This window comes from Cariama cristata, unplaced genomic scaffold (genome assembly GCF_000690535.1).
Source record: "Cariama cristata isolate BGI_N322 unplaced genomic scaffold, ASM69053v1 scaffold19115, whole genome shotgun sequence".
Taxonomy (NCBI): domain Eukaryota; kingdom Metazoa; phylum Chordata; class Aves; order Cariamiformes; family Cariamidae; genus Cariama; species Cariama cristata.
The window spans coordinates 51,323-75,713 of NW_009618443.1; the positions used below are offsets into that span (position 1 = coordinate 51,323).

General features: G+C 47.2%; 1 protein-coding gene across 1 annotated transcript in view; it reads left to right on the forward strand.

Moving 5' to 3' along the window:
* CHD2 (chromodomain helicase DNA binding protein 2) overlaps positions 1 to 17,886 on the forward strand; it is a 53,332-nt gene extending 35,446 nt beyond the window's left edge. Inside the window, exons 19-39 of the mRNA XM_009700866.1 lie at positions 272 to 424; positions 936 to 1,007; positions 2,203 to 2,352; positions 2,975 to 3,123; positions 3,628 to 3,724; positions 4,489 to 4,581; positions 5,058 to 5,231; positions 5,727 to 5,902; positions 7,334 to 7,375; positions 8,427 to 8,566; positions 9,290 to 9,428; positions 9,567 to 9,717; positions 11,038 to 11,160; positions 11,476 to 11,604; positions 12,360 to 12,500; positions 13,709 to 13,843; positions 15,188 to 15,366; positions 15,767 to 15,866; positions 16,408 to 16,624; positions 17,190 to 17,439; positions 17,553 to 17,886. Of these exons, the coding sequence (XP_009699168.1) occupies positions 272 to 424; positions 936 to 1,007; positions 2,203 to 2,352; positions 2,975 to 3,123; positions 3,628 to 3,724; positions 4,489 to 4,581; positions 5,058 to 5,231; positions 5,727 to 5,902; positions 7,334 to 7,375; positions 8,427 to 8,566; positions 9,290 to 9,428; positions 9,567 to 9,717; positions 11,038 to 11,160; positions 11,476 to 11,604; positions 12,360 to 12,500; positions 13,709 to 13,843; positions 15,188 to 15,366; positions 15,767 to 15,866; positions 16,408 to 16,624; positions 17,190 to 17,439; positions 17,553 to 17,886 (3,144 nt within the window). The remainder of the gene's footprint in view (positions 1 to 271; positions 425 to 935; positions 1,008 to 2,202; positions 2,353 to 2,974; positions 3,124 to 3,627; positions 3,725 to 4,488; positions 4,582 to 5,057; positions 5,232 to 5,726; positions 5,903 to 7,333; positions 7,376 to 8,426; positions 8,567 to 9,289; positions 9,429 to 9,566; positions 9,718 to 11,037; positions 11,161 to 11,475; positions 11,605 to 12,359; positions 12,501 to 13,708; positions 13,844 to 15,187; positions 15,367 to 15,766; positions 15,867 to 16,407; positions 16,625 to 17,189; positions 17,440 to 17,552) is intronic.
* The last annotated feature ends 6,505 nt before the right edge of the window (positions 17,887 to 24,391 follow it).

Sequence of the window (24,391 nt, forward strand, 5' to 3'; positions counted from 1 at the left end):
CAGTCCTCACAGCTGAGCCACTGAATCTCTTCCCTCCCCTTCCACTGTAGGCAACTTTTTGTGGCCATCTAGAGAGGGAGGTGCATGCAATAGAAGATCTGTCTTGGATGATTCATTTTGTGTGTGGCCTCTGCTGTGTAAATCGAGCTGATTTGATTAGAGGTGTACAGGAGAAACATGGCCCTGAAAGAATCAGATCTCTGCATGTCTGCGTAGTGTACATAAGGGTAAGGTTGGAAAGCATCAGCTGGAATGACTGTTACTTCTTCAGTCTCTGATCAGGAGCAGTGGAAAGCTAATTCTCTTGGACAAGCTGCTGACCAGGCTGCGGGAGAGAGGCAACAGAGTGCTGATCTTCTCCCAGATGGTGAGGATGCTGGACATCTTGGCAGAGTACCTGACTATCAAACACTACCCTTTTCAGGTGAGAAAACATGGAAAACAGTGGTGTTCATTGAAAATTCAAGAAAATGCAGAGGCAGCCTGGGCAGTGGGAGTCACTGAGTTTCCCAGAAGCTGGTGGCTGCGATTACAGATTGCACTTACTGAAATAACACTGGAGGGAACTTGGGAAGTCCCTTCATTTCAGTGTGGCCCCATCTCTGCAAAATGCTGCCTTGGACAGGCCCCTGCTTTGGCCTTCATCCTCTGATAAACCCCGAGGAGAGGATAGCAAACGCAGAGACTCTGGCTGGGAGCCTGTAACGGGAGCTGCAGTGTCACCCGCAGTGTGACTGTTGCCTGAGCATACCCGCCCTCCTGCCCTCGCAACACAGCAAGCTAAGACAGTGCAGTTATTTTTAATTGGCGGTTATTTTTAATGATTAAATGCTGCAGGCAGGGAAGGGGGCTGTAGGGCTCCCAGAACTTGGGTGCAGCAGTTCCTCAGGGCTCCTTTACCTTCTTTCTTTTATCATTATTGTTGATTTTTCCAGCGCTTGGACGGCTCGATCAAAGGGGAGATCCGAAAGCAGGCACTGGACCACTTCAACGCTGACGGCTCTGAGGTACCACAGCTGGGGCTGTCCTGCCGCAGGAGGGTCCGGGTGGGCTGCTCGAGCAGCGGGCGTTTATGGCTGAGCTGCAGGTTGTGACTGCCAAGAGGAGATTAGTTCAGTTTGTTTCTTTTTACAGGACCCCAGATAATTTTAAAGACACAGATACAGCAGGTTTTGCAACTAGCCATATTGCTTATTTTAAATCTCCTACATCCAAAGAACAGGGCTGCAAGTCACACCTACAGAAAGTCCCAAACAGGCTGGGAATACCCAGAATTTAGCAGTTCTCTCCCCGTGGTCTGGAGAACGAGATGGTTGCTAAACAATTCCTCCAGTCTGAAGCTTGTTTTGGATATGAGATGGCAGAGGCAAAAGGGGGATTTTAAGTGTCAGCAGGCAGTGGAGTCTGGTGTTGGAGGTGAAAATCTTCAGCGTAACAGGAGAGGGCATCTCAAACCTCTCATCTGGGCTTGCTGACTCACAGTGACTGGTGCAAGGCACTTGTTTTCTGCCACCGTCAGCCCAGCCGTGAGAAATACTTTCCTGACTCCAGAAGCCTGGACTGGAGAGGGATTCTTGGCTGACACAGGAGACACAGTTAGGGGCTTGATGATTGTGGGAAAGTTAACAAATAAAAGTGAGAAGGAGACAACAGAGCAGGTGGGAAAGGAGCAGGAACCCACAGGAGCTGCCCTTTCGCCTCTCCTGAGGGCATCCATGGCGGCTCAGGCATCCTGGCTCTAACCGTGGCAACCTGTGCCCTTGGGCAGTGACTCAAACAGTCTCTGTTAGTTGCTGATCTCACCTCTAGCAGGCTTCAGGCAACAAAAAGCACGTGTTTGCCTGCTGCCTTTGTAGGAGTCTGGTGGGCAGTGTAGTCTGACCTTCAAAAGCAACACCAAGGTGCCCTTGCCCTGAGCTCTTTGTGTTGTTCTCCCTTAACGATGCATGCTGGGCCCTTCCCGGAATAGCACACCTTTCACCCCTGCCAGCACCGCCTCACCTTGTGCCTCAGCTTAAAGACCAGTGGTACTTAGCCTGTGTGAGCAGGGTGTCTGGGAAGGAAATCCTTTTTCTGCTTTCTCAAGAAGCATGAGTGCAACAGAGCCCTCCATTTTCTTGCATAGCTTTGAGGTCACCATTGCTATTTGATGTCCACAGTTACAGGCTGGCTAACTCCTGGATGCTTTTTTCTTTCCCCCAGGACTTCTGTTTCTTGTTGTCAACCCGAGCTGGAGGACTGGGAATTAATTTGGCTTCTGCTGATACCGTTGTTATCTTTGACTCGGACTGGAACCCCCAAAATGATCTTCAGGCTCAGGCTCGGGCTCACCGAATTGGACAAAAGAAGCAGGTCAGAAGAGCTGACTGGGTTGTTTTCTCTGTGGTTTCAGTGTGGGCATCTAAACGGGCTCCCACATCACCAGGGCTTCTGAAAACACTGTCTCTTTGCCCCTAGTCCTGACTTCAGAGAGTAACTGCCAACTCAAGGGAAGCTCGTTTAAAAGCCAGGAAACAAAAACTCAGCCCAAATTTGCCAAATGCCAGGTCTTTCTGTTGGCTTTGGATCCTGGCATGGTTCAAAACCAAGAACCCAACCCGTGGCATCACACTTAGCCTAGTGGACTCTGTTCTTTCTTGCCTTGAAAAACTTGGAAAGTAGAACATCCACCTTTAGTGGAGTTTTATTAGATATGTGAAAAGCTTGATGCTAGTTTGGATTTAGAGTGATTGTTTCAGAAGATTTTTACACTGTGCTTAGGCATACTGCAGGACCTGTGTTAACCAGCCTGATTTTAGCTGATCCCCCTGAGATATAAAAAGTATGTGATGGTTTTTATTCTGAAAACACATCTGTGCATGAAGGGACCATGTCGGCAGACTAGTCTCCTGTGAAACCACGGAGGTATGCATCGTGGTCTCAGCAGAGCACGTTCAGGTCCAGGAAATAGCTCTGTTCTCTTCTTGCCCGTCAGGTGAATATTTACCGCCTGGTCACAAAGGGTACGGTAGAGGAGGAGATCATTGAGAGGGCCAAGAAGAAAATGGTGCTGGATCATTTGGTGATCCAGCGTATGGACACCACTGGCCGGACTGTTCTGGACAACAACTCTGGGCGATCCAAGTAAGTGATTGTGCCAGGAGACAGAGATGTCTGCTACAGCTTCACCTGCTGGTATCTCACAATATTTGTTTGGTAGGGTACAGGGCAGGAGACTGATAAATAGTGGCAGCTTCCACTGATTTGGCTTATGCAACCATTAATTTGGACACATTAGGATAAAGATGATCAGAAATAAAAAACTAGTTTTTAATGCATTACCTGTTTTTCCTACTGTCTTCCTCCGAGAGATCATCCTGGTCTGAGGGAACCTGGTGGTGGTGGAACAGCTGCAGTTTGGCAGTGACATCAGACTCTCCCCATTTCCCCTGAGTAGAAAGAGGTTGTTCCCTTTACAGTAGTTGTCTGTGCTAGAGCAGGAAAGAGATGAATCAAAAAGCTTTTTATAGTGCTGGGTAGAAAACTTATTTCTTGCTTTAATTACGTAAAACTTTGGCGTGGTTTTGTGCTGTAGCACTGCTGACTCAACAGCTCAAAACACATTTTCCTTCTCATTTGTTCTTGCAGCTCAAATCCGTTCAACAAAGAGGAGCTGACAGCTATTCTGAAGTTTGGAGCTGAAGATCTCTTCAAGGAGCTTGAAGGGGAAGAGTCAGAGCCTCAGGTAGTTTGAAATTGAAATCACATAGCTGTTTGTAGTCCTCTGCAGGTCTGCATGGGGAATCATGTGTGTTTGCTCCCTTTTTGTACCTGCCCTGTGCATGAGAGCAGGTCAGTGAATAGGGCACATGTAAGTCCAGAGAAGCTAAAGAGAGAGAACTCTGGGGTTGGGGGATCAGGGGGTTGAGGAGAGCCTTCTTGTCTGGTGTTAAATAGTAATGATCACCAAGAGGGTCCCTTGGCTCCCGAGGATTCATTAGCTAGTTGTAGCACAGCCTGCTGAAAACTCCTCTCCCTGCCTCCTCTGAGCACTTCTTCAGCATCCTTTTTTGGTTGTTCTCAGAGAGAGGCAGGAGTCAGCACAGTGAAATCAAATAGCTTGCTCTCTCCTGCCTCAGCACACTGTTGCTTGACAGTGTAGTATTGAGTGCTTTGACCAGTTCTCTTAATGGCCTGAGTAGGAGAGCTTCCCCTGAGGGAAACAGTGCACAGTTAATACATCTGACTGTCTGGAAATTTTCCCTGCTGCTCAGCCTTGATGTTCCTTTTCTTCTATCCTATCACCCTTATTTATACTCTTTTGTACCACTTGAGATAGTCCATCTCTGCCCTTGGTGATGACACCCTGCAGATATTTGCACTTTATTTAGCTCATATCAGCACAGTGCGTGTTTAGCTATTGCACCTCATGAGTCCGTTTTCAAAGCTTCTTATTTCCTGCTGTGCTCAGCACCCTCCGCTTTATCATTCTTTCTTTCTGACTGGTAGGAGATGGACATTGATGAGATTTTGCGTCTGGCTGAAACACGAGAGAATGAAGTGTCCACAAGTGCCACCGATGAGCTCCTCTCCCAGTTCAAGGTATGGACCCCCCGGCTCTGTAGTGGGGTGTGGGAATGTGGCTCCCCACATCTTGCCACAGTGGTAAGGTCAGTAACAGGACAAATCAGGCCCAGTGAGAGGTGACCTGTACAAAGCAGTTTGCTGAGGGGTTGTCTGGGTTTGGTAGCTGGGAAGATATGTAGGTATTAATTTCGTTTCAAATAAGTGGTTTTGGAGGCTGTGAATAAAATGCAGAATTTACCAAATTTGGAAGCAAAACTGATAACTTGCAGAGGCTCAGCAGTACTTGTTAAACTGCACGTAATTCGTCAAAAGCTGGTAGCCCAAAGACATGGCAAGGAACCAGGAATGCAGCGACACAGGGATCAATTATAAAGTAGCTACAGAAACATTGGCGAAATTCCTATGGGGAAGGAGTTGAGGCTTAGCAGACAGCTCTGGGTTATTCCTGCCAGGGGAGGGAATTTCTGAAACTGTTCCTTTGCTTATAAAAGGTGGCCAATTTTGCAACCATGGAGGAAGAAGAGACAGAGCTGGACGAGCGGTCCCAGAAGGACTGGGACGATATCATTCCAGAGGAGCAGAGGAAAAAGGTGGAGGAGGAAGAAAGGCAAAAAGAATTGGAGGAAATCTACATGCTGCCTCGAATCCGGAGCTCGACTAAAAAGGTACAGCCCATCTCGAGGAGCTGAGAGGCAGGAGGCGAGAGCTGGCAAAGGCAACACTCAGGGGAAGACTTCTTGCCATCTGAGTGCTTCTTTCCCACCTCCAAAGTTGGTTAGAGAAGGATAATTTATATCAGATGATTCCAGATTAATTTCTGAGGTGTCCTGGTTTTCAAAACAGCTGAAGGGACTGTGGCACAAAACCATGGTAATCAATGTGTTTTAATGTACCTTAGACCTTAGTAAATCAAAATGCAATTGTGAAACTGCTGGCTAGAGGGCCCTAAAGGGAGGACGACCACCAGAGCCTTAGCTGGCTGGGAACTGCAAGGATGTGCAGCCTCTCTGGGTTGATTACATGGACTTCTGCATCTTCAGGAAGAGATGCCAAGGTGTTTTACAGACTGAATGTGAAATAGTGCCACTGCATGGGAGGGACAGAAAAGGTTGGCAGATTAGCAGTTGTTGACTGTATTGCTGTTTTTCTGGTACATACAGGCTCAGACAAATGACAGTGAATCAGATGCAGAAACTAAGAGAAGGCTTCAGAGATCATCTGCATCAGAAAGCGAGACTGATGATACTGATGACGAGAAGAGACCAAAGCGCAGAGGGCGTCCTCGAAGCGTTAGAAAAGATACTGTGGAAGGATTTACTGATGCTGAAATCAGGAGGTCAGTGCGGAGCACAAGAGACAGTTCAGAAAATAAATATAGAAATCCCATGCAGGTGGAGACAACCCCAGATTAAGCCAGGAGGTGTTCACCTGTAAGCACATCCGTGGTTTAGGTGAAGCTGGTTCATTGGGCTAGCTTCTGCACCTTTGTGTAATTCATTTTACTCCTAGCTGATGATCTTAACATTCAAGTCTGTGCAAAATTGAGTGGATTGTCTTTAGTCAGGCTGCAGTGAAGCTGTTACCTTCCTAAAATGTTGTAACTGTCCTTCCTGGGCCAAGTGGATTGAGCTAATTCCATATTACACATGAGATCTTAAGTATCGTGAGATATAGAGCTGGAGAAGCCAAGGACTCTGGCCTTCCTGACATTTTTCTGGCAGCAGTCCTGCTGATTTAAGCTTTACATGAAAGGCAAACTCTGGCAAAATAACCCTATGAGAAGCACTGGTCCTGTTGATCCCAGCAGTTCTGTATCCTCTTCTGCACTGTGTACCTGAATTTGGCTGGGGGCTGAATTCCAGAGCATTATTTTCTTCTCATATCTTCTAAGTCTTGAGCCTTTCCCAAAGATCCTTGTCTATGGCTCTGCCCATTCCTTGACTCTCTCTCCATCCCTGAGTTGATGTATTTTTAAACAGGAGATGGTCAGACTTTTTGGATTGTGGTAACTGCCCCATATCCAGCCCTGAAACCATAGAGAAGGAAGGAGGTGTTGCAGTGTGAACTATAGCAGCTATTTAGGTTATTGTGATATAGCAGAAAGAGGCTGATAGAGCACAAGATGAAAAAAAGGGAAAAAATTAACTCATTTTTAAAATAAGCTGTAGTTGAAGCCATTGGGTTTACTCCCAGCACTGTTCACTTGCAGCGACGGTGTCTGACTCTTGCCCTAAAGTTGTGTGTTGGCCATGGCAGTGATTTTCACAATAAAAATAAGACATAAAAGTAAATAGCAATCCTTGTCTGCAAACCTCTGTGATGGATTACACTACATTTGGCTCTTCTGTGATGGGTTGTTACGCATATAGCCCGAGCATTAAAATTACTAATGACATTGATTTAATGCCTCTTTTCTCCCTGGAAAAACGGAGTTAATAATTACCAACATGGTGTGAGCCAATGCTTTCTTTCCATTTTTTCTACACTACAGTTATGACTCTCCTCTTTTTGTCATTTGTCAAACATCCAGCATTCATCATAATGTTGTGTTCTCCAGCCAAGGTCACAAAACTCTTTGTGGTGGTTAATGGATTAGCCTGCCCAGTCCTCAGTGATGCTTAGCTAATCAGTGTGGAATGCAAGGTTGATAACATGGCAGGCTGTAATTAATATATTCAAGCCTATTTGTGATATTGGACCCACTTTTCATGGCAGTTGGTTTAGTTTCTGTTTTTTTGTTGTTTTGTCTTTTTTTTTTTTTGCTTAGGTTTATCAAGGCTTACAAGAAGTTTGGACTGCCGCTTGAACGGTAAGTCTCAACCTGGCCCTGCTCCAGAGGGTTATCATGGGGGGCATGTTGCGTTTCTAAGCATGGCCATACACACATTGCTAGGGGTGTTTGATACAACCTCCATGGACAGCACAAAGCTTCGCTGTCATCTGGTCACTAACCCAAGCACTGCCATAGAGTCCCTCATGTCTCAGTTGATAAGCACTGATGAATGCTGGCCAAAAAAAGAACTAGAGCAGTGGTGGTGTCGGGCTGTACACAGCATCATCCTGCTGGCAGAGTCTGGCCCTTGGGGCATTTCTGCTCTGCCTAGAAAGGAGAGGGAGCAGCTGTCTGAACAGCAGATGCTACCTAAAATGCTTGCCAAGCTTCTCTATGCATAGTAGTTTCAAGACTGAATTTGGAGCATCTTTCTCTCACTGCCATATCTCTCTTGAAGGGAGGCGGGGAGAGGCACATGCCGTCCTTGAGTGTGGGTCTGCAGAACCCTGCACAAGTGCTGTACCCCAGCATAAGTGAAGGGAGGAAGGGAAATGGGCACATGTGCTGGGTCTGGAAAGCTGTAGCCCTTGCTGAGGTCTCAGAGCTGAGGCAGGGATCCCTGCATATATTGTATGAGAAATGATTCTGTTTTTTCAGCTAGTTGTACTCTTCTGTTGTGAAACACAAGGCTTGCCTTGATGTTTCTAACTTCAGCCAGGCAAAAGGAACAGTAGGTGGCAGCTTTTGACCATCAAATGGAGATAATATGGTACTGGAAAGGCATGAAGGAACACTGGACAGTCACAGAGAGTGCCTGTTGTGCCCAAGATAGACAGTTCTCACCTTTGCTTTAATACTAAAAATCCAAAGGATTGGATCAGTTATACTACGTCCACACTGTACTGAAGCTGTTAGACCTAAAAAAAGACTAAACTTGTGTTGTTTCCTGCATGTACTCGACTCGTGCAGGTTTCATACATTCATACATATACAGCATTGACTACTAAAAGCTATGAAACAATTGCTCAGGAAGTGGCTGGGAGGAGATATGCTGTACCAAATACAAAACTTTTTTCCCCTTTCCCAGGCTGGAGTGTATTGCCCGGGATGCTGAGCTGGTGGATAAGTCTGTAGCTGATCTGAAACGGTTAGGGGAGCTCATCCACAATAGCTGTGTGTCAGCAATGCAAGAATATGAGGAGCAGCTGAAAGAAAATCCAGGTGAAGGTAAGCAAGAGGGTTGTGTGCTGCCATTATGATGTTTTTGGGGGTGCTCCGTGGAGCTGGTGAGAAAACTGTTCCCTTGCTGGACGGAGAGGCATGTCACATTGCGACTTAAAAGCAAAGAACAAGCACACACTTAAACCATCCCATCTCTATCAGGCAGCTCTCACCAATGGAGAGAAACTCCTGAGCCTTCTGCTCAGACTGGAAAGTGCCATTTGGGTCTGTTGGCTTGTGCTGAATATGAGTTTTCATGGGGAGATGCTGAAGTAACCAGCTTATTTAATGCTGGGCCACAAGGCAAAGCAGATCACATTTTAACTGCTCCTGGGATTGGGAATCAAACTGGTGCTGTGTACTCCATGGTAAAGCTGGATCCACAATTAGCACTTCCCAGAGCTGGTATCGTCAACCACGCTATGTATGGGGTCTGGGCTGGATTTCCCAATGGGTCTCTGCCTGTTGCAGCTGAGCAAAACTACTGAAGCAACAGCTCCAGCATACTTAGATGTATTTTTAAGAAAATGATACTGGGAGGTGTTTGGATTGCAGATCTAAGCGAGTGAGTGAAAGAAAACTTATATTTTGGGCCTGCCTTAGCACACAGCCTTATGTTTAAATAAGAGGTTACAGGCAAGGTCTTGATTTCTGTGTGACTAGATATTTTCACAGAGGCACTACTTTCTGTAAGAGTTCTCCTAGTTGCTGTGTTTTATTGTTGAACAGGGAAAGGACCTGGAAAAAGAAGAGGTCCTACTATCAAGATTTCTGGTGTCCAAGTCAATGTGAAATCCATCATCCAGCATGAAGAGGAGTTTGAAATGCTGCATAAATCAATTCCCACGGACCCAGAGGAAAGGAAGAAGTGAGTTTGGCTAAGTAGGCAATGCAGAAAGAGGCTCAGGGAATTTGGATTTTGTAGTGGAAAGAGAATAGCCTAGATATATGGATTTGCTTTATCCTCCACAGCATTAAAAGTAGCTCATGTTTGAAATGCCTTCAGGTACCGCCTGACGTGCCGTGTCAAAGCTGCCCATTTTGATGTAGACTGGGGAGTGGAGGAGGATTCTCGCTTGTTAGTGGGAATTTACGAGCATGGTTATGGAAACTGGGAGCTAATCAAAACAGATCCAGAATTGAAGTTATCTGATAAGGTAGGTCACTTTGCTTGTTGCTTGCATTGGGTCCATTGCAGTGTTCATAGAGAACATTTGCTTTACTCCAGAAACAGATGTATATGTTCGTAACCACTCCAAAAATAATAATAAATAATAATGAGGAAAAGAGTGACCTCCATGGAATGTTGCATGCTTGATGGAAAGCAGAGTTGTGTTATTTGATTGGCAGTAAATTTTCTCTGAACGGTACCATATGAACCACACTGAAATGATGCAGGAAGAAAATGGTAATGCTGACATGTGTGGTTACATGCACAGTATAGAGGGTGCATTGCATAATCGTGACTTGATATTTCCTTGAGCATCTCACAAGAAGCTCAGTCTGAATTTCTGTGTGGAAATAATTTTTCACAGATTTGACACTGCTTGTGTCAAGACTGGTCTGTGTTAGCTTTGAGGGTATAGTTACATGGCTGGCTATGGCAGCAAAGCCAGCTGGAAAGCCTCCATCTTGTTCCTATGCTCCTCAGTCATTCCCATAAGAACTGTTTATGGGGGCCATGTTGAAATGATCCAGGTTAAAAACAAGCCGCCATCTGTTGTGTCAGCACAATGGAAGGAGAGTGAACAGCAACAAAGGGGCTGAGGAACATCGACAATCTCTACACCAGCTTTGCTGCCAATGCTCTACATTCCCATGACGTCCCCACTAGTGTTTTTAGCAAAGATCAGACTGTGACTGAGAGCCCTCCTACATGAAGTTCAGAGAGGCATTTTACAATGGAAAAAATTGCCTGAGACATGCCACCCAATTTCCAATGAAGTGTGAAGGTAACCTAGTTGGCAAGCTGAGATACTTCCTCCACAAAGTGGCACCTTGCAGCCCTTGTTTTCCACTAAAAATTCTGCATCTGTATCATTGCTGTAGCAATGTCTCAGGTCACCAGAGGGGACCAGCCTCCTGTGACAAGGCTGTCACAAACAAATCTGATCTGTCAAGGACAGTGGACTCAGTTTTGCAACTCAAGGTCCCAAATATAGTTTGCAAAGTTTTTTTTCTTCTTTTTGCACACTTACAAGAGAGACTGTAGAGAATCTAGGGAGCTGCCTTGGGGTCCTTTCACTTCTGCAGAAAGCCAAGGGTAGCGATGCTTGCTAGGAGCTTTGCATTTGATGAGGCAGGGAGAGTCTGTGTGGGAGCTGGAAGAAAGGCTTGAACCTTTTTGTTCCCCTAGAAGGTGCAGCATCTCCAACTCTTTGCTGGGCCTGGAAGAACTGCTGCTAGTGTGCAACTCTTTTGTCAAGGTTTGATAGGTGCATGTGGGTGTATTTTTTTTTTTTTCTTCTTTATCAAAGATCCTACCTGTTGAGACAGATAAGAAACCTCAGGGAAAACAGCTCCAGACCCGAGTTGATTATCTACTGAAACTGTTGAAGAAAGATCTGGACAAGAAAGAAAACATGAAAGATGGGGAAGAGGTGAGATGTGGCTGGTTGATTCTGGGGTTTTTGGGATGGGTGGTTGGCTGATGGCGGGAGACAGCCTATGTTCTCAGGTCACTGAACATCATCTGTGTGAAACAATATGGACTTGTCTGTTTGCACTGTGATACTGAAATCATAATTAGTAAGGGGCAGGTAATTATTACACTTACTGAAGGACTCAGGCTCATCAGGCTTCCTGCCACCCTGCAGGACCTGTAACTGTTTGCAAGATGTTCAGGAGATGGGATATGTCCCCAGGAAGTAGCTGTACCTATTTGTTTGCCCTGACTTGTTCTGTGTTTTCACCAGGGCAAGCTAAAGAAGAGGAAACCACGAGTAAAGAAAGAGAACAAGGCTCCCAAAGTCAAAGATGAGCATGGGAATGAACTCTCCTCTCCTCGGCACTCAGACAACCAGTCAGAAGAAGGTGAAGTCAAGGTGAGTCAGCTTGATGGATAGTGGCTTTTCCAGGTTTCCCTGAGCTATGTTGTTAGTGCAGAAACTCACCTTGAGAAGCACCCCTAGCAAACGCCCTGTGGAGTCGGGTGGCACCACAGAGTGCATTCCCACAGATTGGCAAACTCACAAAAACATATATACCACTGTTGGGGTGAAAGAAGGACCATTCCTACCCACTCTTTTAGGTTAGTGCTTTAAGTGTTTTGGGAGGTCCTAGAATGGCCACACACATCCACATACTGATTTGGAGGAAAGGTTGTCTCAGGACAAAGTCTGTTGCCCTTATAAAGGAGAGAAAGAAGAATTGTTTCCCTCTCCTTTTCAGTACGTCAGCCAGTGGTGAAGCTGGAGTTTACTAAGGTCATGGTGTTGCTTAGAAAACCTTCTGTCTTTGAGTGGTTTGGCTTTTAGTCTAAGGCTTTTTGTTCATGTGCTGATCAGTATCTACCTTAGGGGCTGAGCATTCTCAAGCACAGCTGGCATAGGAAAGCAGTGCTTATCTGCAGTTTGCCAGCTAGTTACAGATTAGGGCTCATCTATTTTTTTTATACCCTTTTGTCAAGGGTTGGGTGGATTGCAGCTGGGTAAGCAGGGCTTGCTCTCTGGTTGAAGAGGTGCGAGGGCAAATTTGGATGGACCTCAAAAATTGCCTGCATTTCAAGGATGTAAGTTTTACAGAAGAAAGTGCACGTGAGGTGAGGGACTCCAACTTTGTGCTGTGGCTGTTTTTCTAGGAGGATGGCTTGGAAAAGAGCCCAGTGAAAAAGAAACAGAAGAAGAAAGAGAACAAAGAGAACAAGGAAAAACAAACAACCACTAGGAAAGAAAAGGAAAGCGATAAAGAGAAAAAGAAGACAAAAGATAAGAAAGAGAAGGTATGTGGTACTCTCAGGAGCAGTTTAAGAGATAGGAAAGTCTCTGAACAGAAGGGCAGGCTATGAGACTTATGATTCATTAAAGGCCCTCTGTGAAGAGACAGCAATGAAGCACTGTGAAGTGAGGTATTATCTGTTTTTCAGCCCTTCTGAATTCTTATTGTGAAAAATTGCAATAAAAAGTAGAAAAAGCAATATATCTTAAAGCTTGATGGAATGTGAGCAAAAAGGAAGAGATTTTGTCAGACTGCCTTTAAAGTACAGCTGTCCCTGTGACAGCAATATGGCCAAATAGCTGATGTTAAGGAAGAAAAGGGGGAAAAGCCTGGAGCGCTCAGATCAAAGTTGTGTTCAGCTGTGATTTATCACAGGGTTGACAGCTCCTTGTCTGTATTCCCCTGTGATTTAAACTCACCTCAAATAACCCAGCTGTCCACATCATCAAGACTGTAAGTTGTCCTTGTCACTGTTCAGGACTCACCAGAATGAGTGTTTCAACATCAGTGGTATGTTGTGGACTAAAATGTCTGCTGAATTTTGGGTACAACTGCCCTGAGGCTGGGTTCAAATTGGAAGGGGGGTAAAAGCCCCTATAATAAGGACCTGGAGGACCTGTCCAAGGAACAGGTAGGTACTGCATGCCCAGTGTGTTTTGACACTGAGGTCATAAGTGCAAACCAAGAGTTTTGTTGCATATGTAGGGGAAAGTTTGCTTTCCAGTGATTTTTGGTGTGACTATGACCCTAAAGGGCTATGACTGCAGATAAGTCATGCAAGTCAAAATTTACACTAACAGGCCATGATTTGAGGTTGCTTTCCAGAGGGTCTGAGGACTGGTGACATCACATGAAGTTGCACATCCTCGTAGATGTGAGACTACTCTGAGCTCTGTCCTTTGCAAGGGATATATATTCTTTAGCTTAACCTCTCTTCCAAGTCTTCAACATTGGTTTTTCTCTCCATGAGTATGAATATTGTATTCATGTCCAAAATGTTGGCTCTGACTTCTCTCTACTCCCTCAGGAATGACGTAAAGCTAAATAGAGGCATTGCAGCTAAACAGTTTGAGATCTTGGGATGAAAGTTGTAGGAGCGGTGCCCGGGGTTTAACAGCTGCCAGTAACAATAGTGCGGAGGTTGTTAGTTGGATCACTTGGGATCCTGCAGTCTGGCTCATCATGTGATGCGTGTAATTTGTCCTCATAAAGCCTAAAGGTGGTGAAGCCAAATCTGGAAGTAAAGGGAAGAGATCGCAAGGTCCTGTCCACATTACCGCAGGGAGTGAACCGATCCCCATTGGAGAAGACGAGGATGATGATCTGGACCAAGAAACATTCAGTATAGTGAGTATTTTCCTCAGGAGATGGGAGGGCATTGGCAGAGATTCCAGCAAAGCAGCCAAGGTTTGCTTACAGGTTATCCAAGGGTGTGTTTTAGGTGTCAGGGTGTGATCCCCCTCCTAGTGCCCCACAGTGATTTCCTCTGGCTGATCTGAGAGCATGGCAGAACAACCCTGTACAAGAGTTGTCCACCAGCCTCCTCTGTGCCTACCAGCTGGCTGCTGTAAATGGCACTTCAACTGGAAGAAACTTCAAAGCTCTTTCAGCTCCTGATTCTCACCAAGCAATTGCACTGTTAAAGGGCTCAGATAACTCTCTTCAAAATTCAGCTTTGCATGAGCGCACATGTTCATCCCCTCCCTCTGCCAGGGATACCAGCCAGGGCAGAAGAGGCCAGCATGTCAACAGAACTCTCTTCTTCAGCTGATAAATCCCCACCACTCATTTGACAGCCCTGGGTTACAGAAGACTCTGCAGCCTTTTGTGTGAATCTGTCTGCTGTAGAAGCCAAGAAGTCATTAGGGCTCTTCCAGCCAGGGAAATACGGGAGAGTTTTGAGGGTGACCTTGTATGGCTGTAGGAGGTATGGAGTTGTCTGAGCTGTAAGCAGTTCCATACTTGTGTACATGCTCTTGCAGCAAACATGCCTGCAAGGCTCCTTGTAAAAACAGTCTTTTAGTAAAAGTTGTCATGGCAGACTGTAGTTGGCCTGACTTGCACAGGGAAATGCTGAAATATCACATTTTAAAAGCAGTTCTCTAAATGCAAATCTGTGTATTCGCTGCAGGTCCTGTGTTATTTTTGTCTGTTTTTTTTCTTTAACTTACCCTCTGTGATGCATGAAAGGTCCAGCCAGGCAGTAGAAACCTGTCTGATTTACTGTCTATGCCCGCTGTTGATGCACACAGCCAAAAAAGATGGTGCTTTCATCTCATGTCTTCCAGTTTTGGTAAAAGGGAGAGATTAAAGCAACCACAGATGGGGATGGACAGGGAGGCTATTGAGTGAGCACTCATTCAACTGGGACTGTTGGTTCAGCATGTCAGTGCTCGGTTACGCTTCCCTGCCTGCCGTGGGATCAGTGCAAGAGCAGACCGTGTGCGGTTATGGTTTGCAAAGCAAATTGTTCCCCTCTAAAAGGCGGGAGGGGGAAACGGGGGGGGGCAGTGTAGGTGGGGAGACTCTTGTCTGTTGCTATTTTCATAGCTGATTTCTCCTTGCCTAATGGTCAGATAAAGTTAATATCTTGTGCTAATGAAGTTCTTCCAGCTCTGTCTGATTAACAAGGAAATAGTGTAGAGCCCTGTGCCAAATGAATAATTTTCCGCTCTCTATTGCTTTTTCAAGTGCAAGGAAAGGATGAGACCAGTCAAAAAAGCACTGAAGCAACTTGATAAGCCTGATAAGGGACTGACGGTTCAAGAACAGCTGGAGCACACACGCAACTGTCTCCTAAAAATTGGGGACCGCATTTCTGAGTGCCTTAAAGCCTACACTGACCAGGATCATATCAAGCTATGGAGAAGGTGAGGAATCATTTCATTTTCTTTGGCTGGTCTATGATATTTTAAAATGATAGAGGCTGCTGGGTTTTATGTGGATGAGTGTACCATTTGCCTCTTATTTAACCTGTGAAATCTTGTGTTTTCTAGCCTACTCAGTCCATGACCAATCTCAGGCGAGGGTTTTCTCTGCAAGTTGTGCTGGTTTCATTTAAACTGGTTTCAGAGCTAGTTTAGATAAACGGGTGCAAACCTCTTTATTTTACTTTGAAGAACTTGGTTCCAGCTCTCCTGATCATCCTGTCCTGATCTGGTTTGAGACTGTTTTCCAGAGAGGGTAGAACTGATTTGATGTTGGTTTGAAAGCAGTTAGCAGTTAAACTGCTGATGTAGCAATTAACAGAAAATGTTCATGTCCTTCTAGGAACCTATGGATATTTGTGTCAAAATTCACAGAATTTGATGCCAGAAAACTGCACAAACTCTACAAGATGGCTCATAAGAAGAGATCGCAGGAAGAGGAGGTGAGATCTAAAGTGCCTTCCCTCCAGCTGCCATCTTTAAAAGTTGTCGCACTTGAAGTGCCAATACTTTCTGCCTCTTACCGTGGGCTTTCTTTATTGTTGTTGGCAGTCTGTGATTTTCTTAACATCTAAAGTCTGGTTGCATTTGCGTCCTCTTTCATGTGGCATTTCTACCTTCACCTAACAACACCAGTCACTTTGTCCTGGCTGTTCTGACCAAGAAAAAGCATTGCTTGGTGTGGCACGTTGTGTTGAGTTGACCTTTAGAGTGAAAAGCCTGGGAGTGCTGCCCTGTAGAGACAGGATGTAGAAGCAGAGCCACGTGGGGCAAAACTGTGCCTGTCCTCCACTGCATTTGTACCATTGCCATTCATACCATGCTTGGCCACAGTTGGTTCCCTAAGTCCTCAAAGAGGTGGGTGGCCCACAGCATGGGGACTCTCTAGAAAAATCCTGAGCCTGACAGACAAGGCCATTGCTGACAGTCTGCATCTTTTGGTGGAAGAGCAGTTGAGCTGTAACCTTCTCTTCCACCTTGCAGGAGCAGAAGAAGAAGGAGGACATGTCCAGCATGAAGAAGCCATTCCGCCCAGAACCTTCAGGCTCCAGCCGCGATTCTGTGATGTCCCAGTCTCACGTGCCTCACAATCCTCATTCCCAGAAGATCCACTTGCCCCCTTCCCATGCCCAGCAGCAGATGCATGGGCACCCGCGTGACAACTATGGCCATCCGAACAAGAGACATTTTAGCAACACAGGTGAGTGCTGGCAAGGCAGGAGGAACCATCCCTTCTAACCTAATGGCTGTTTGCTCTTGAACACAAATCCTTCTGGGACTTGTGGCTGGTCAGGTTTAAGGTGATGGGATGGAACATATATTACCACTGTACTTACTGTGTGTGCCATTTGCCTCTTATTTAACCAGTGAAATCTTGCATTCTCTAGCCCACTCAGTCCATGACCAGTCTCAGGTGAGGGTTTTCTCTGCAAGTTGTGCTGGTTTCATTTAAACTGATTTCAGAGCTAGTTTAGATAAACGGGTGCAAACCTCTTTATTTTACTTTGAAGAACTTGGTTCCAGCTCTCCTGATCATTCTGTCCTGATCTGGGTTGAGACTGTTTTAAAGAGTATAAGAACAGGGCAGAATAAGATTTGCTAGAATAATGATAAAGAAATTCAAAGAATAAAACTGGGCCCACATAGTTTAGGGAGGAAAAAGTTAAAGGGGCACAGCAATAGTTATAATTTCTTTGAGAATTCAGCAAAGTAATGGGCTTAAACTAAAGTATGAAAGACACTTGCTGGTGCTTTCCTCATTGCAGACCGAGGAGAATGGCAAAGGGATCGAAAGTTCAACTATGGTGGCAACAGCAACCAGATGTGGGGTGGGGAGCGGCATCACCAGTATGAGCAGCACTGGTACAAGGACCACCACTACGGGGATCGGCGGTCTCGTGGAGAGCCCCACCGGAGCTCTGGGAACTACAGACCAAATAACCTCTCCCGCAAGAGGCCATATGAACAGTACAACAGTGACCGAGACCACAGAGGCCACCGAGATTATTACGACAGGTATTCCCTTTCATTTCAGAAGGGCTGGGAGGAGTTTGCAATGATGCACCTGGATGTGGTGGCCAGGCTTTCCTTGAGGAACTGATCTCCATCCATTCATTTTCTCTCTGCAGGCACCACCACGATTCCAAGCGTCGACGATCTGATGAGTTCAGGCCTCAGAACTACCACCAGCAGGATTTCCGACGGATGTCTGATCACAGGCCACCCATGGGATACCATGGCCAAGGACCTTCAGACCACTACCGGTCCTTCCACACAGACAAATCCGGAGATTACAAACAGCCTCTCCCTCCACCTCACCCAGCAGTGTCGGACCCTCGCTCGCCCCCTTCTCAGAAATCCCCCCACGATTCCAAGTCACCTCTTGATCACAGGTCACCTCTGGATAGGTCGTTAGAACAGAAAAACAATCCAGATTATAACTGGAACATTCGGAAAACATAAAGTTACTGAGAGCGGGAAAGCGCACATCTGAAATAACTTGGTTTGATGCAACAACGGCTGGTTTCTCCAAGCCAGCAACCAGAAACTCTGAACATGCTGCTATCATCTTACTGGGTCAAGGAGGATTTGGGGGGAGTACGTGGAGGAAGATTTTCCCTAGTTCTTGGTTCTGGTTTGGATTCCCGTTTTCTTTCCCCTCTTCTACCATTGAACACTGGAACCAGTCTTGGTTCCAGGCCTTGCTGCCTCATTCTTTGTTTCATTTGTTTTTGTTTTCCCCAGTCTGATGGACCCAAGGGAATTTTCCCCAGCCAGTGTTTCCCCAAACCAGGAAGGCGGATTGATGCTGCTTAGGATTGTGCAGAAGGCTGCGTGCCTGCCCTGACTTGATGTTATGTGACATGCTGCTTTGGGATTGGGGATAAACAGGTTGCTTGGGCTTTGTGTGTAACCAGGATAGGGCAATGGGAGGATGTATTCAAGGAGGGACAGGTGAATCCCTCAACAGCCAAGCTTGGTTGAAAGAGGGACTCAATGTCCTTGCAGAGTGACTCCAAAGAAGCTGGAGCCGAGCTGGTGACAATCCATTGCTTTCCTGGCCACATTATCATTTCCATGTCTTTATGCATTTCAAGAAACTGGCTCTGCTTTGGTTGCTGTTGCGTCCCCTGCCACAGAAGAGGGGTGGGGGGTCTTCCTCCCATCTCCAGGGCTGGAACTGGCAAATCTGAACTCCAGGGGGCTTTGGGAAAGGCTTAGTTCACTTCTAACCAGTAGGAAAGAAATTGGGGTGAGAACATTATCTCCCCGTGGACAGAGCTCAGGAATTCATAACAGAACTCTGCTCTTCTGGCATGGGCAGCTTGGATGGTCCAGGAAGTTAACAGATACTGGCTGGGAACTGCAAGGTCAAAAGATGGCTCTGGACACCTGGGAATCCTGAAGCTCCTAATCTCCCTGCCACTGAAGCGCTCCAGTCTTTGGGCAAGGCATTTCTCTCTGTGCTTTGCTAAACAGTGATCACAAACCTTTACTGCAACTAAAGGATAAGGGATGGTAGAGCAGAGTTAAATAGGAATCCAGTGGACTGATCACTGTTCAGCGAACGGTCACCTTCCTGCCACCATTCCAACATTCAGCAGTAACTCTGAATTGCTAAAAGTACCTGCACTGAAAGACCTTCTGTCTGTCTAAATTGGAAACGTGCCTGGGGGCTTAGCACCTAGGTGAGCAGGGAGAGAATGAGGAATTCAGGACTGGGTCCTTCAAAATTCTTGGAGCAAATGTCTTTGGAGCCCAGCATGGCAGAAGGAAGAGAGGAATCTGCAGCCCAGCTCAGTGGACTGAGCAAACACTCCTCCAAGTATTGGAGCCAAAGCATATGATGCAGAACAGTGTCCAGCCTGGAGACTGGTGTGGTAAAAGGGGTTGCGCACAGATTGCTGGCCAGAACTAGTTTGGGGGATTATTTTTCAGGTCCTAGGTCTTTGTTTGTAGAGTCGCATCCCTGAAGACCACAAAGCTATCCCAACAGCCAGGCTGCCCAGAGCATGGTGTCTGGGGATGCATCATCTCCCGGAGCTCAGTATCGAAGACCAGGCTGTTCCAGACTCCTCTTTTTGGTGGGGCACAGAAGCTAGGCCTCCTATTAAGATGCCAGTATCTGACCCTAATAAGCTGTGATGTCCTTTTCCTGAAAGACTGAAGGGAGATGGGTGTTCAGGGCTGGCTTCCTGACTCCAGCCAGCGCCTTGGAAGGCGCACACAGACACTAATACCCCTATGTCCCCCCTCCATGCAGTGCATCCCTTGAAATCTGCCGTCACTCGCTCCTCTCTGAGCCTGCTGCTTTGATGGGACACAGGGGAAGTCTTTTGCTCCCCTTTTGTTTTTATTTTGCAAGATTTCCACCAAATGCAGGGCAGTTTTGCTTCCTTAGGGGCACTGTACTGCCCCGAGAAAGTGTTACGGTTGTGTTTGCCTGTGCAGAAGGAGGTGAAGGCAAGTCTTCCACAGTCCCCCTTGGAGCTGCCGGGTGATGGGAGGTGTTGGGATAGCACGTTTCCGCGGCGTTTCTCACTAAGCTGTGATTGCAGGCGCGCTTGCTGTGGTATTCAACAAAGAGGTCCTTTCTTTTCAGAGGTATTAGCTTTTAATGTGAAAATGAAAGAAACCTCGGAGAGGCAAAGAGAATTGCTCTTTTTGTTCACCAAGCGGTGCTATCATGATGGAAAGTTCGTGCCATACACTTGTAGCAAAAGGCAATACTGGCCAGACCAGTGTTAACGGTTGGTGCAGGAAAACTTTGAACCCCAGCAAGAGGCATTTTCTGTGTCCAGACGTGGGGGTTTCCGCTCGTCCTGGGTTCCAGGCATGAGGTTGGTTAGGGTTTCCTTCTTGTGCAACAGCAGAAGCTTTACCCATATCCACTGAAGAGCTGTCCCCACTGTCACGCTAGCCTGATACTGAAGTCACATAGTTTTGTTCACTCATGGTGGGTGGATCTTTGCTGGGCTTGGCTTTAATGAAGCTGGAGAACTAGATTTGGGAGAAAGTCCTGCCTGAGTGCATGCACGCGCGCACACACACACACACACACATTTTATGTCCCCTCAACACAGGGACCATAACCAGACACAAGTCACTTGGATGTGAGTGGGATTGGAGGGGACAGGTCTACAGCCATAAACTTTCACTGCAGTGTTTGTGTCAACATCTGGTACAGCTCTTCCTTCCAAACCAGCTGCGGGATTCCCTCTAGCCTCTTTGCAGGAAAAAGTAGCAACTTGCTGGGTTTTTAATTTAAAAAAAAAAAAAAAAAGTTTTTCAGCTTGACCCCTTTGGAAATGGTGTAAAGTTGTGAATTCTCATGATGGAAGTCCTACAGACCGCAGCCTGCTGCGGGGACAGGCGATGTGGTGCCCAACCAAAATGGATACTTGACCGCTCTCAAGTCCTTACATGAACAGTTTAAGTGATCCACACAAAAATACTATTCTGCTTTCACCCATTTCCTCCCAACCTCCCCCTCCCCTCTGGGGAGAGAAGGACTCTTACTGTAAAAATGTGGACTTTTAAACCTGTTGACTAAAAACAGTAATTAATATTAATTTATATTTGTGAAAAAATGCCACTGTCCTAGTGATTTCTGATGTAAATATGTTGTTTATATAGTATGTATTAAATTTTCCTACATTGTAAAACTGCTGTACTTTTGATTCTTGTATATTAAAAAGTGTTACTGAGATTTTCAGAACCGTGCCAGCGTGGTGTGTCTGGAGGGGCCTGCAGCCCCTCGGTACGGCGGGCGGTCTGGTGGAAGCACAGGGTGAACACCTAAAACCGGGGCTCTTGGGGGGGTCACAGGGCCCTTTCCTGCCAGTCAGGGGAATGCAGCAATGGGTGTTTTCACTGTGCAGGAATAAGCATGTTCTCTTGGCTGTTTTATGTAGTTGCGGTGATAAGAGCCTTGGCAACCCCTTCAGATGGGAATTTCCACCCGGTCAGGAGAAGCCGTGCATTTCCTCACCCATTTCCACCAGGATTTCACTGGGATGGTACCAATGTTTGTATGTTTATCCAACCTCTGTCTTTTCTGGATCTCTGGGGGTCTGTAAACTTCTTTTAGACCCTTTCTGGGGAGAATTCCCCTTTCTTTGGGAGAATTGCTGCTCTCGCTGCATCGGTGGAGTTCTCCGCTCTGTCTCCAGCTCCTCTTGGGCAGGTTGTGCCTCTCCCCTCTCCCCAGGTGGGAGGCGATGGCATCCTGCGGGCTGCTTTGGTTTGGTCTTTACCCTCCACCCGTTCACACTGAGGCCCACACAGAAAGACACGGTGCAGGGATTGAAGCCTTTTCTCCCGAGTTAGAAGAGCTCATTGTAAAAAGTGCTTTTCACACCTGTAGCCACTGTGTCCTGCGCTTCCCAGCCTCTCTGCTGCTGAGCCAAGTTTTAGCCAAGAGTGAAATTTCACAGCTGAGTTATATGCCCCTGAAAAACGGATTTCCTAATGGAAAGACTTACTGGCTGTTAGCTGTGGTGCTGCAGCAGGGAGAGGGGGCTCGGCTGGAGGGAGGTGTGGGGACTATGGGAGCTGGTCTGGGGTGTCCCTGCCTGGAGCACAGCGGGATGAATCTACCTGAGGCAGGTGATCTTTTTAATTCAGCACTGACTCATCTGTTTTCCAGGGGTATCCACAGGAAAGCTGGAGAAGCAGGGGCCTGAGGAACTGGAGCAGTGGGGCAAGTAAGGATATGGGCACCCTGATGCTGAGGACATCAGCATCAGCTCCCCAGCACAGCTCAGCCTGGCATCGCCCTGCCAGCCCGTATCCACAGCGCCATGCTGCAAAGAGTTAAATCCTGAGGCCTCACCAAAGCCGATGGGGAAATGACCCCTTGCCATGATGCAACCTCCCGCATCTCTGCAGGTCCAGTCTGTCCCACAGGAGCTTCTCCTCCATAAGGACATGGTCCATGCAGCGCTGTGGCCATCCTAGCGTGCTGGGCAGGGCTGGGGGCCCAGGCTGGGCTGCGTCCCCATTGCACAGGCTGGAGCCATGGTCACTGCTGGTGGCTTATCTCGGTGAGGGGGCACCCAATGCCCAAGGTGGTCGGCAAAGCCGTTGTGCAGCTGCAGGGAACAGGACCCCCAGCCCTGCCTCACACCCACCCCAGTGAGGGAGCAGGGAGGCTGAGAAGCCCCCCGTTTTTGCTTTACGCTGTGCCAGAGCAGACCCTCTAGAGGGCAGCTGGTTCCCAGCAAAAAGCCATTTTTTGGTGAACAATATTCTGCAGTTGTGGTTATTCCCAGACAGCCGAGTGTGAAGAGCGGCCAGGGGCTGCTGTGTCCCCGCTCACCTCGAGCGGTCGGATGAGTTGCTCAGAGCAGCTGAGGCTCCAGCCCAAGGCCAGGGGATGGGGCGGCACAGCCAAAATAGGGCTTGAACCCGTACCCGAGACACCAGGCTGTGGCACTTGAGCAGCCATCCACCACAGGATGAAAGGGTATGGTGGGATGGGGCCTTGGAGCCCACAGAGGCTGGGGCTATACCCTCACCTCCCATGGAGCATGACCTGGAGAGCAATTTGAACCTCTCAGAGATGCTTTAGGGTCATTGCTGCCACCACTGCCCCAGTGTCCCTGCATGGCCTGTGCCTTCCCCACTCACCTCCTGGGGAAGCCTCAGTGCCACATGTGATTTAACGAGGACAGGAGCATCCCGGTCACTGAGGGGTCACCATCTCCTTACATCCAGCACTTTGTCCCACCAGGAGATGCAGGTGTGCTCTTGCTGCCCGCTCGCTGTCCAAGGCTCGTAAGCTAGAGACCATTGGTGATGTCTCGGCAGGGCAGCAAGCGACCAGCCCCGCCATGCTTTGGGCAGTTTTTATAGGACTTTGCAGGTTTAGCTAAATCCGAGCTCTTGTGAGCTGGTGCAAGTGGTGGCAGAGGGACTGGGTTTGGCTCTTTCCAAAAAGCTGCCGGTCCTTCAGGGCTCTGAAGGAGGGGGTGGTCGAGTCTCAAATCTCTGGTGTTGGTTGTCTTTGCATGGATTTGCCCAAGTAATGTATGTTTCCAGTAGGTGCTGGCATCCCACCCGGCCTTAGCATCTCCCTGGCCCCAGATGCTTCGGGACAAGGAGTCCTTCAGCTTCTCAAAAAGAAAATGAACAAAAAAAGTTTGCAGTCCTGATTTCCCTCATTAGAGGGCACTAACAGACCCAACCGGGGCCAAGAGCGATTCCCACAAAGGGAAGCTCATCAAAAGGGGAAATTATTGGGGTGCACATCCCAGCTGCTGGGGTGAGCAGGGCAAGGGCGATGGTACCCGCTTGGACTACATTGCTGCACAGCTCCTTTCCCAGAGAGGCAAGGCTCCAATAGCTTATTACCTGTATTCCCCCTCCCCATTTTATTTTTCTCGTTTGGCTGTAGACAAATAAAACTTCACAGTGAAATTCTCAGGAGCATTTAGGACAAGAAATGAGCTCTTGAAGGGTCCTTGGGTTACAGGTGGATGAAAGCTGCTTTAGAGTAAATGCAGAAATGGGGCAGCATTTGCCTCCTGTGTAGTGAACAGCACAACCCGACACACCGGGAACAAAATGAGACCCCACTCATTTATTGTCAAAAAACCTCAAACTTTACTTGCGTTTCTCTCAATAAATAATTTACAGTATATACATGCAGTGACACTCCCGTGGGTCTCAACACAGGGAGGAGGTGGGGGGAGGGCCTTCTCATAATGCCCCACCCTTTGCCTACGTATTTTTTTTTGTTTCCAAGTATCGGGTCTTTCTTGGCCACACTTCACCTTTAACCAGAACTGGGTCAAACACAACCAAAATAAAGTGCTTCACTGTTTGCTTCTAAAATAGGGATACCCCAACCACCGTACGACAGCCGGCCACCACTGGAGTGCTCACTTGGACAGTGGGACTGAGCCACGCCATAATCAAATAGATTTTCCTTGGCTGGAAATTACCCCTAAACCACAGCACATCG